General features: G+C 34.3%; 2 protein-coding genes across 2 annotated transcripts; one reads left to right on the top strand and one right to left on the bottom strand.

Moving 5' to 3' along the window:
• The first annotated feature begins 504 nt into the window (after nt 1–504).
• Nucleotides 505–4466, top strand: LOC125835983 (formin-like protein 2). Its single transcript, XM_049515076.1, has 4 exons — nt 505–1721; nt 2375–2574; nt 3116–3360; nt 3754–4466. The coding sequence occupies exons 1-4, from the start codon at nt 550–552 to the stop codon at nt 4408–4410; spliced, it is 2274 nt and encodes a 757-aa protein (XP_049371033.1). The 5' UTR covers nt 505–549; the 3' UTR covers nt 4411–4466.
• An 803-nt stretch (nt 4467–5269) lies between these two features.
• LOC125835996 (BTB/POZ and TAZ domain-containing protein 3-like) lies at nt 5270–10478 on the bottom strand. The gene is made up of 7 exons (XM_049515091.1): nt 10393–10478; nt 10121–10204; nt 7722–8101; nt 7361–7491; nt 6803–7109; nt 6347–6660; nt 5270–5616 (listed from the first exon to the last, which is right to left on the bottom strand). Exons 3-7 carry the CDS (start codon nt 8052–8054, stop codon nt 5490–5492), a joined length of 1212 nt encoding a protein of 403 aa, XP_049371048.1. The 5' UTR covers nt 8055–8101; nt 10121–10204; nt 10393–10478; the 3' UTR covers nt 5270–5489.
• Nucleotides 10479–13316: the final 2838 nt, after the last annotated feature.

Genomic DNA, 13316 nt, shown 5'->3' with positions numbered 1-13316 from the left:
GCATATGCGGATCCAGGATTTGAATATTACAGGTTCAAATTCGAAATTTTGCCACAACTTATTCGACTTAGGGTTCAAAATCTATGTTTGTACTTGTTTAGCCAACTTTATAATATACATATTCACAGTCTGAGCCAAAGTTATTGGATTCGAAATCGCACCATGTAGGATCTTCTAGTTTCTCCATATCCCAGACTCGAACCTAAAACCTTTGAGCCCTAGTTCTTCAACTCTTCTAAAATTGAGGTTCCCTACAAGCAGCACCATTCAATTACACACTATAACAACCCATAATCAAGGCTCTCCTCCCAATAGCACACCCCAGCTACCTTACTTACTACAATGGCCACTCATCATTCATCAAATATCATGGCATTTAAACCTCTCAATCTCATATAACTCCTTTTATTAACATTCCTTTGTGTCTATTATATGTAATAAATAGTGAGTCCCACTTTTATCAAGAGTTGTTCCAATCTTCATATATTCTATGTGATAGTTTAAGTGAAATTCCTATGAAAATTTTCCATTCACAACTCACAATTGATAATGTACTCTCCATTGTTCAGTCTTTGTCTAATCTTTACCTTCTTCCTTCTCTCCTCTGCTACTCATCGTCGCCTTCTCCATAAACCACTTCCTCCAACTTCAACTCCATCCATTAATAAAGCTAAACCTCCATATCCTCATTTTCATCCATTTTTCGTATTTTTTCTTCCTCCTCCTCCTCCTCCGCCACCTTCGAATGATTTTGCCACTTTCCCTGCTAACATTTCCTCCCTCATTCTTCCACGTTCCTTGCATTCCTCTAATTATTCCATCACCAACAAATTCATCGCCATTCTCGTATCTGCATCCATCCTCTCTGCTACATTCGTCACTGTCCTTGTTCTTTTCTTCTTCCTTTACCATCGCCATCCCCACCGAGAAGATGAAAGCTGTGATGATGATCACGAGAGGAACGATACTCTCCGGCTTGTCTCATCTAATACAACCCCTTCTCACATTGAAATTGAAAAGGAAACGTCGTCAACACTTGTGAGTTGTAGGGAAGAAATTGCTCAATCTTCTACTGCCTCAAATAACTATGTCACGCTAAACTACCAAAGAATTGGATCACCAGAACTCTGTCCTCTCCCTCCATTGCCACGACATCAATATTTCAAGCAACATCTTAATATTGGATCATTTGAAGATGAAGACAACGGATTCTTCTCCCCCAGAGGATCCTCTGAGGGTAGAGGAAGTCCCAATTTCATACAAAGGAGTTTCCGGTATCAATATCTGAATTACAATTCATCAAATGATTCATTATCCAATAGTCCTTCTGGAGAATTGAGTTTTGCTAAATTTCCAGCACGGCCGAGGTTTATTCTTCAGCAAGTGGAGCATAGACCAATGTCATCATCTTCAATATCTTCTGGTAGTACTCATAATTCCCCTGCTTCTCAAATTCCAAGTTCCTCACTACAGAATCCCGTGTCTACTATGAGTAAATTCGGATATCCTGAGAGGTATGTATCGAGAAGACTTCCACCTCCACCACCACTGCCACCACCTCGAGTCGTAATCGAAAATGATGGGCCATCGATGCCCGTTTCATTCCATAGTGCTGATGGAGAAAGTATAAAGCCAAAGCTAAAGCCTCTGCATTGGGATAAAGTCAGGGCCAACTCAGATAGAGCAATGGTTTGGGATCAACTGAAGTCTAACTCTTTCCAGTAAGATTTATGTTATCACTCCCAAGTATTTAAACCAATGTTGCTCCGACTCTCCAAAAATGTTGCGGCACGTGTCAGATCCTCCAAAAACACACTACTTTAGGAGAATTCGACGTGCACCGATCAACACTTTAAAGAGTCTGAGCAAACATAGATTTAAATTAATGCATATCTTTTTATTTAGAGAGATTATTAGTAGTATGAACTTGTTTGATCTTCTAACTTCTTCTTTTTTAAACTAGTTTGATCTTCTAAAGTTTTAACAGCTTGATGATTCAGTATATCCTTGTTGTCAATGGATTTTAGTTCATTTCATTGGTACGCCGTCCCAATGGCACCATTCAAATTTTGAGAGTCAAACATTTTAATCTTGATTGAATTCAAACATGTTTCCTTATTTTTTTATAAAAGAAAAAGTTACATATTTGAAAATTACTGTAAGTCACAAAAATTGACAATTCAAAATACTTAAATCACAGTCAAAGAAAAACTTGTTTGACTCTTGAAACTCGAACGGTATCATATAAATTGGGACGGAGGGAATATATATTTCCTAATCATGATAAACAAAAATGTTTCCTAATCTTGAAGAATAGTTTTATTTGTAATTTTTTTTTATTTTCCCGTTTCTTTTTTTTTTGTTGCCATTTTAGGTTAAATGAGGAGATGATTGAAACATTATTCACTATAAATTCTTCAAATTTAAATTCAAAAGATGGTGTAAGACTCCCAATTATTCCTGTGATGAACCAAGAGAAGCAGTTACTTGACCTAAAGAAGTCTCAGAACATCGCAATTTTGTTGAGAGCACTTCAGATTACTAGTGATGAAGTTTGTGAAGCACTTTTAGAAGGTTCGAAAAATTTTGTTTTGTCATATTCAATTGATGTCTCATTTTTTTACACTTAAATACCATGTTTTTATACATGAGATGCGCTTAATCCACACATCAAGAGTTGCACTCTCACCACTAGATCAAAGTCATGCTGGTTTCTTTTATGTCTCATTATTTTATGAGTTTTATTAAGAAGTTTAAAGGCCTTTTAATGTATTTTGACTGTGGTGGTTTCACATTCTAGTTTTAAATGTTTACTGCAAATTGGCACTACTATAACATGGTGACATTAAATTCTGGTCCTACCAAGTGATGTGTCCATTATTAACATCTTGAGCCATAGCTAGCACAGTACTATTTTGTTGGGATGTCACATTCATGTTTATGAATGAGCTCTGATGCTCATCAAACCTTTCGTTTTACATATTTACTCATTTAACATATTCTCTTTGCCCCTTGAACCTCCTCCCAGTCTAGGCCAAAAAGTGAAAATTAAGGTGCTTTTGCATAAGGAACTACTTATGTATCTTCTTTATCCTTAAAAAAAAAAAAAAACCAGGTAGTGCTGACACACTCGGAATGGAGTTACTGGAGAGTCTGATAAAGATGGCTCCCACGAAAGAAGAAGAGCGGAAGCTGAAGAACATCAAAGATGAATCGCCATTCAAACTAGGCCCTGCTGAGAAATTTCTCAAGGCAGTGGTTGATATACCTTTTGCATTCAAGAGGGTGGATGCAATGCTTTACATAGCTTGTTTTGATTCTGAGATCGAATACCTTAAGGGGTCATTTCAGACATTAGAGGTAAATTATGCTTTGCATCCATGAGCTCGCGTACCTAGTCTGCATTGATGGAATGACACTACAAACTCTGCAGTTGTATGATGATAAATCTTGTGGCATGAGTAAACTTCTAGTCTGAAGTTTACCTTTTACTCTTTAGGGGTTTACTCTTCTACTTAAGTTCCTAGCTAGGTTGATTTTGATCCCTTTGCTGAGTCTGAAACTCCGACTCCCCAACTCAAAACTGGCTGGAAATGCCCGTTTTGAGCTTGCTCAGGGTGGATGTTCTCACTGATCTTGACTTTACAGATAGTCAGCTTCTGTTTTTCCATATGGAATCTCTTAGAATTAGGGACCTATAGTTATTTAAAATTTCACTTCTGTCACTTTCTTTTTGTTATTTCATTATTGCAGATTGCATGTGAAGAGTTAAGGAATAGCAGAACATTTTTAAGGCTTCTGGAAGCTGTACTCAGAACCGGAAACCGTATGAATATGGGAACAGACAGAGGAGATGCACGTGCCTTCAAGCTTGACACACTTCTTAAGCTTGTAGATATTAAAGGTGCTGATGGGAAAACCACCCTTCTGCATTTTGTTCTTCATGAAACTATTAGAGCAGAAGGTTCTCATCTTTCTGATGCTGATCTAACGTCTCGCGATGAGGCTGAGTTTAGAAATGGTGTTCACATTATTTCTGCCTTGAGCCACGAGCTTGCTAATGTGAAGAAAGCAGCTGTGATGGACTCGGATATTCTTAGCAATGAAGTTGCAAAACTAGCAGCAGGAGTTGCTAAGATTACTGATGTTATAAAGCTGAATCAGGGGTTGGTTTTGGATGAGAGTAGCAGAAAATTTTCCGAGTCGATGAATGGATTCTTGAAGAAAGCTGAGGGAGAGATTATGAATATACAAGCCCAGGAGGAATTTGCTCTATCCATGGTAAACAAGCTAACAGAATATTTCTATGGTGACTTGGCTAAGGAAGAAGCTCGACGGATCAGGATATTTATGGTAGTTAAGGACTTCCTCTCTATCATTGACCAAGTGTGCACAGATTTGGGAAAATAACAGAGAAAACATTGTACTTTTCACAAGTTTTTCGCGTCGACAGTGAAGGCAACAAGGTAACTGAAGATAAAATATCCCTATATGTATTTTATATGCATTATACAGAGATCTTACCATATCAGAATATATGTATTATATTGAAGAAGTGAATAATATCGTGATTTTATCATTTATGGGATGGTTGGAGTTAACGAGTTATGTTATTAGCGTATGCTCTTGATACTGTAGTTGATTATTGCAACGTATAGTGGTGATTCTAGGATCTAGAGTTGTGAGTTCAAAATGAATGTGATCTTACTATATGTATACATTATAATATATGTAGACATAGTTCAAGGCGAAAGCAATGTATTCCGCTGAACCTGCCATAGAACACCCCTCCTTGGGTAATATTTTAGCTAGGCTAGCTATAACCTTGAAAATATGGTGTAGCAACTTTATCTCCTCAAAGTTCACAATGATTCTTTCGATCGAAAAGCTACAACAACAACAAAACAAAAAAAAAACATTGTAATCCTGCAGGTGGAGTCTAGGGAGGGTAGAGTGTATGCAAATCTTACCCCTACATTGAGAAGGTAGAGAGATTGTTTCCGATAAACATATGATACCTGAACAATGGATAATAATCTAACCTATAAACTGATACACTTATTGTCACATATAAATGGTATAGGGAAAAAATATTAAACAAAACTAAACATTCAAATGTTACTTCAGCAGCCTAGCAGATCAACCAGGAACCTAATGAAAGAAGACAATTACTACTAAAGAACACAAATGTGCAGTTGTATCATACTCTTTTAAGAAATAGTAATACTCTTCTTTTTTCATTCAAAATATGATAAGACAGATTTAACTCTGGAAAATACATAGAGTTGCTATATATTTGAACTTTTTGTATCAATTGTTTTATCAAAAAGAGGACAACTGACCATAAAATTTCGGCCATAAATTAATCAGAAATAGAAACGGTTACATTGTTCTATATGTGAATAGCTGTAATTAACACAGCTTCTATGGCCAGCTAAAATATTGGCCATATGTTGTTATAAGCATCATATAACACTATTCTATGGTCATTAAAAAGATGACCGCCGAGATGAGAATAAACTCACAGCATTTCTTGCTGCTCTCACTTTGCTTACTAACACCTTCCACTTCACCTCGTCCTTCTTGGTCTGTTGCAGCATTTTCTCCTTGAAATGACTGAAGCAATAAAAAGTTGACAGTTGTTAATGGTGGATAATTGAAGTGAGCGATACAAACAGAAGGAAAAACCAACATTTACAGGATTTTGGTTTTCAAACTGAGAATCACTACTATTCCAAGCAACACACGTCCTTTATAATTTTGTGCTGATTCTCAAGGGTTCAACGAGTTTTACCGAAATGGTCAACGGCTAAATATATGCATACCATGCATCTTGTAACACTCATTTGTTCATCTTAAACTAGATGTGGTACTGTGAATAGTAACTTGGTATTTTTTGGATATACTGCCAATACGAGTAGGGCTACAACACAGCTTGTCTTTTGATAAAAATGAGCAGAATTACATGTTTAGATATTGAAACTTTTTGACTTTTCAACTTTCACGACCTGACTTCATCTAGATGCTTCAAAGGTAGAGTGTTAGTTGTACAATAAAGATGCTTCAAAAATATACAATTAGTCATCCTTAATGCAAAGAAACATTTGCTTGCCCTGCAATACTTTGAAATGGAAGGCACAGAACTAAAGTTGATAGCCGTTATAGCATAGTGCTAGCAGGTGATGTCAACAATTGGCATGTAATCTACTGTGGACAAGCATAGTGCTAGCAGATGAAGTCAACAAAACGCAAGTCATCTACTGTATGACAAAACTTTAAATATATATCCACTTCACGAACTGTGATTCTATCTAATAAAATATCACCAGAAAATTAATTCACTTACCTACAAAGAGGAACTTTGCAAGAGTCGGGTTCTTCACAAATGCGTGAATGTAGCTCAAAAATTTGCCACATTCGCTTACAACGTACACATCCACCAGGAACTTTAATTTTGCAATTAGAGAAATGACGGACCAGAGACTCCAGCCCCTTGCATGCAGGAAAACTACAGGCCTCTTGGCTTGCTTTAAGCACCTTGTCACGAGGTCCAATAGTTCGACACCCATCCCTGCAAATGTGAACCAGAGCTTCCATAGCTTCATGCAGCTGCAAATACACCTTTTTCTCTTCAATTTTCTTAAGCCGATCTTGTTTTCTCTGAAAAACAAACAATAAGAAGATTATCTATGCCAATCAATGTACTCCAAATGACATTCAGTGGATCTGGGACAAATCACTGGGTGTTCAAATTTCAAGGAGAATGTGATATTCTCTAGACAAATTGCAGTAACCATCTTACCGTATCAGCTTCAACAACAAATTCTAAAAGTTCCTGTTCAAGTGCGGGATTAGCACGTCTCATTACTTTCCAACCCTCAGTAGATGATATGCTCTTGAAGTTCCCCACAACCATACGAATGCAAAAGAGAGTAAGCCGTGGTGCATCACAGTCCCTCGCCAACTGAAGGACATCTATCACGTTATCCAAGGTCAACCAACCCTGCTCCAAATGGTTTATGCACACTCTTTTGAGTGATGGTACTGAGTAGAAATGTGATAAGACCAACAGATGCAGAACAAACTTCTTTACATCTCCTTCGTCGTAACTGCATTAGGTTAAAAAGGTGACATAAATGACTTTATGCGTAGATAAAAGTACCATGTAAATAGCTTTGATGTCGGAGATCTTCATAAATTTATGATGCTATGCAAACATTGCCCTTTGACTCAATTATATGTTTAAGAAATTTAAGATCATTCGTACCATTCTTATCCTGAATAGCTAATGTTGGATAAGCATTTTTATCAGCAATAATAAACTCACTAAAAGATTCAATAAAGCTAACTTTCTGCATACCAGGCTGAGTAGAGGAAACGGATGAATACATAGACCGCGCCATGAGGTACCCCAGCGATCTTTATGCATCTAATACCATTCCTTAGTTTGGATTGCTGCAGAAGATTCCCCAGCACTGGAGATGCAACAGTCTATGGAAATGACAAGGGAGAAAGCACAATAAATAATGGGCATTGTTAATAAAGAAAACCTGACAGACAAAACAAGAAGTTAAAACGTTCGACTTTCTATAAAATCCCAATTCAGTGCAAAACAGTATCCAGTCAAAATAAAGATAACAAAACAGTAATCTAGTGAATGCCTCAACGAAAAAGATGTGTACGGTATGGGATTGGTAGGATATTGTTAAGGGAATACTGACCAGAAGGGCATAATGAGCTGGAATAACTGATCCATTTTCTGCAATTACATGTACATCTGCACCAAATCCTTCTTTGAAGAGCCTGTCCCATGTATCTTTTGGGACACAATCAGAATTAGCAAGTTGTCGAGGAACAGTGGCTCTTGACTGAATTTTACCAGTAACTGGAGGAGGTTTCGGAATATTAGTAGGTAGATTACAAACAGGAGACGTTGGATCTTCAAAAAATTCGACACTGTCAGCTGCGCCTTCTTCTATGCGTATGTTGAAGGATCCACCAAAAGATTCAACAGCTGCTGATAGCCAAGAGGTATGCAAGTCTGGTGATGCCATCAACTACTAGTCCAAATATTTATCCAACAAAGAAATATCACGACCACCTATTGAATGAAATAAAAGGCAAAAAAAACAAGTTACAAACTTTCAAGCTTCACTCAGGAATATCTAACAAACTAGACATCCATTATAATATTGTAAAGATATAACACCTAACTCAACCCCAAATGCTAGTTCATGGCGGGGATTGCCCGACTCCATATAAGCAAACCACCAATCCATTCTCCAAACAATGTGGGACTCTAACACCCTCTTTACACTTAGGCACAACTAGAGATTGGACTAGAAGTACAAACGGAGATGGACCTGACTTTGATACCATGTTAATATATGGCACCTGGATCTAACTCAACCCCAAAATAGCTCATGATAGGAGAATTCTTCAAGTCAATATAAGCAAACCACTGACCCATTCTCCAACTAATGTGGGACTCTAACCCACTGTAACATATAATATAGCAATTCAAGTTCAAATAATCCAACCCAATTCAATAGTTCTATGCTAAAAGGGCAGCTACCGCACTAAGCCTGCGCTATGAGAGGGGTCCGGGAAAGGGCCAGACCACAAGGTTCTATTGTATGCAGTCTTACCCTGCAATTCTACAAGAGGTTGTTTCCACCGCTCGAATTCATAACCTCCCGATCACATGGTAGCAACTTTACTAGCTACGTCAAGGCTCCTTTCTTAACAATTCTATGTTGTTGATTAGTATTTGTCATGCCAAAGTAATTTTTTCAAAAAAGAAAGAAATTGGCATCCTTTTAAATTGTAGTTTAAGCAAATAAAGGGGAGTAAAAAGAAATAATGGAATAAAAGCTCAAAAAGAACAAACAGTAAGAGCCTTCAAATATCTTAAGGACTAATAACTTTATACTAAATTCTCTATTTGCTTTAACCAACTTTTCGTCCCTTCAAAGTTAGAAGCCTGTTTCATGCTTTTTTCAAAACCCAAAATTGAGTAACATTCACAAGTACCATTAGACAAAGAAGCAAAACATAAGAAAGAAATTGCCAGAAAAGTCCTAAAAACTTCTTTTTTATTCAAACAAATAAAATACACAAATCTTATAAAATGATATACAAACATTTATTTATTAATAGATCAAAGTTTTGCTCTCCTTGACTAATTTCCTTTCTATAATCAAAATGTGGCAGGCTTTATCTTTAAATTATTGCAAAAACCAAGCAACACTAGCTAGTGGTCAATGAATTAAGTTGAAAACTACGAGGTCTCAGGTTTAAATCCCATCAGAGATTTTTTTTAAAAAATACTAAGAGTGTGTTTGGTATGGAGGAATATAGTTTTCAGAAAATGTTTTTCAATTTTCCGGTGTTTGGTTAGTCAAAAATGTTTGGAAAATATTCTCTAGCAAAACGAACTCTTGTCCTTCACTCCCCATCCCATTCCGCCACCATAATGTTTTGATAGAAACACATAAATACACTTGGTATATTATTTTCTTGTTTGCTTACCAAACACTAGAAAATAAATAAAAAATCAACTTATTTTCCTTCACGCCAAACACACCCATAATTTTTCTCATATGTCTCCGTTTTAATGGATAGAGTTATCTAATATATATGATTGATGGAAGATGACAAATGTCCATAAAACAAATCAAAGGCAAACACAATTTGCCCGAATATCATGGTTATAACAATAGAAATCAAGCAAGATAAACAATCCATATAAATTATAGTAAAAAAATATAATTAGAAATTTCTGAAAGTTAAAAACTACGAGAAAACTCTAGATCCTACGGTTCCATTTCCATCCCTTGATTAAAAAAAATAATATTTTTTTTCAAAATAAATGGTCTTGGGGAAGAAAAAAAAAACATATCTGAATTATAGGCTACATAACTAGTACCAAACAATTTATTTCTTATCAATTTATGATATAGTTAAATTAAACTGAGAAAATTCTCTATCAGAAAATAAAATAATCCAAACTTGATAATCCTTTTAACTTATAATAATAATAATAATAATAATAATAATAATAATAATAATAATAATAATAATAATAATAAAAACAAGTTACAGACTAACAACAACATACCTTATAGCAGATAGAAAAAAAATAAAATCTTCAAATCTCTTCAAAATCCCCTCTATAATTGTTCAAGCTTTCAGCTCAAAAAACCTGTACAGTTAAAAAAAAAAAATTAATCAAAGAAATTTCCATGAATTTTGCCTATCCAGAAAATTCTGATCTCAAATATTTATCACATTAAGCTAAAATAAAGGGTGCCAAAAATAACAGAGGAAAATAATTTTGATAAAAAATATATGTTCCATTGATGTAGATGATCAAAAAAAAAAACAACTTACATGAATGGACAAATTGGAATTTGGGTATGATAAAAACAACACTTTTTTTTTTAATATTTGGAGAAAACAAAGTTGTGGGTTTAAGAGAAGAAGAGAAGGAAGAAGTACTTATTTGAGGTGTAGCCAAGTGGGATAGAAAAGGACAGAGGGGGGGCGGGGGGGGGGGGGGGGGATTCTAATAAATACAGAATCTTATACCTAGGAGTATAAATATAAAATGATGACTATACTTAATTGGTCAAACTTTATTTAAGTAATATGTATTTTATAGTAATCAAGTTTGACTTAATATTATGGTATGTTAGTAAAATAAAAAGGGAAAATTACCTAACTACACATCATTTATTATTATATTTTCTTATTTTTTCTACCATTTCAAAATATAACAAAAATCCCCTTTTTTGCTCCCATCAATTCTTTTTTTGGATACATTAATTTGAAATCTTCTACCCAAGATTTTCCTTCCTTTTTTCACTCCACAAATCTCTCCATAGTTACTTTCATTAGTCAATTTTTGAATTTCAAATATTCTCTTTCTAATTAATGATTTCAAGTTATTCAAGAGGTAGATTTCTTTCAATCACTTTACTTTTCGATTTCTTTACTTTTGTTTTTTATTTTTTCATCTTAAAAAATTACTGAATCTTTTACTCACAGTCTCTTTATGAAAGAGATGTGGAAAAACCTTGCTAATGCACAAAGTTCATCTTGGAGTGCATTTGGAATGGCTCTAGGAATTTCTAATGGCGGTCTTGATACACTTCATTCCGTTGGTTCGATCTTTCAGTTTTTTGGGTTTACAAAATTAGTCCGAGAAGGATACATCTTTGACTTATAAAACAACTATGGAAAAACGCTTAAAAAGGGGAAAATGTCGAGATAGTGGTGGCTATGGTAACGGCTTTGGATCGAGATCCATAGGTGACGTCATTTGTTGACAATGGAAAAAAGATACGAGAGTTGATCCAGAGCAAATGAGGATTTCTTCATCAGTTTTTTTTCTTTGCTTTCCGCTGATTAGATTGTTGACTTTTTTTTTAATTTTTTGGTTGTTCATCTTTTCTGATACATATGGGTTCACATTTTTAATGTATCTAGTTATTTTGTTTCTTAAACTAATGTATAATGTCTTCGTTTCAACATTATGATACATTATAATTTTATCATGCACAATGTATCGTGTTCAAATATTAGTTTTGATACATAACCTTAGTTAGTATTGATAATTGATACAAAAATTCTACAAAATGTATCATTTATCATGTATCAACCTTTTCATCTACAAATTTCTGATACATATGAATTCCCCTCTTTTAGTATTGGGCTTACCCAATTTGATTATGAGGATGTAAACTTTTATGAAAATCAATCAAAACAACCCATTAATCGTGAAGAATTTGAAAGCAAAGAAGTCGAAGATGGATGCATGCATGCTCGAGTTCTAATAAATCTACTATTCAAAAACGCCCCAAAAAGAAAGAAAAAAGTTGGATCTGCCATTGCACGACCATCACTACCAAAGATACATATTTTCAATGTATCTCATTTATTTTGATTCTTAAATTAGTTTTTTTTAGTGTTATCATTGATCCGATACATCACTGCTACAATAGCCTTTGTTTTATGCAATGTATTTCATAATTAAGGTATTTATGCATAACTCTAATGTTGTTGAATCTTCAATTAGTGTTTATCGTGTTCAATATAAATGTACTTGATACATAAACTTTGTGTTATATATCACACACAAAAAATATGCTATTTGAAACAATTACATGTATAATATTTTAAAAATAAATAAAATATAGTATTTATCAAATAAAATAAGATACATAAATAATAATGTATCATGCACTAAATTTTTAGGCATCATACTAAATGTATCCGATACATAACAATTACCAAACAATAATGTATCGATCTCAAACCTAAAATCTTATGGGCAACACTTTCTTATTTAATGTATCTAGTAGAAATACAACACTTATCAATTTAAATTGAAAGGATCTTCATGATGTATCTTTTAAAAAAAAATCATAATTTTGAATCAAAATTGAAAGGAGCTTCAATGAATTAGGAGAATAATTTGAAACTCAAAATTTTCAACAATTTGAATCAAAACTGAAAGGATCTTCAATGAACTGGGAGAAGAATTTTGAATCTCAAATTTTTCAACAATCTTGAATCAAAATTGAAAGGATCTTTGATGAACTTGAAGATTCACAAAAGAAATTGTTTGTCCAACAACAATTCCAACACTTTGGTATCCTTCATAACTCTCTTCGCTTACTCAAAATTTCGACAAAATTTTTTGAATCAAATCTGAAAGGTTTCTTCGCTGAATGGGGGGGGGGGGGGGGGGGGGGGGGGGCGAAGAAATTTGAAAATTTGATCTTCTTCGTTCTGTTAGGATTTATCTTTGTATGATTGAAAGTAAGAAGAAACGTAAGAAGATCGAAATATTCATTATGTATCGTATAAAATTTCTGGCTAATGGATGAAACGGAGAGAACAATGAACATGAAGAAAAAATTTAAGTTTTGAATTTTTTTGGTTTGTTACACTGTATGATTGAATTTTTGACAATAATTTGGAATGGAATAGCACAATTTATGGGATCTTAATTTTTTTTTCAATTTTTTTTTCTTAATTAGTCCAACAGATGGATATTATGAGATCTTAATTTGATTTTTCAGCTTTTTTTTTCCTTAATAAGTGCAACAGATTGATACATAATGTATCAACAATAATGTATTTGTATCCTTAATTATGTATCTGAAATGTCTAAAAAACATGAGATTTGTGTAATTAGAAAAAGAATAGGGATAGAAGGTAATTTAGGTTTTACACTATGAATTTATGTAAGTTATACAAATAAAAATTATAGATTGGTATTAAAATTGTCTCAGTTCTTCGTAAAGACT

Source organism: Solanum verrucosum, unplaced genomic scaffold (genome assembly GCF_900185275.1).
Source record: "Solanum verrucosum unplaced genomic scaffold, falcon-dt-bn FXZP01000208.1, whole genome shotgun sequence".
Classification (NCBI taxonomy): domain Eukaryota; kingdom Viridiplantae; phylum Streptophyta; class Magnoliopsida; order Solanales; family Solanaceae; genus Solanum; species Solanum verrucosum.
This window is presented reverse-complemented; position numbering and strand designations above follow the sequence as displayed.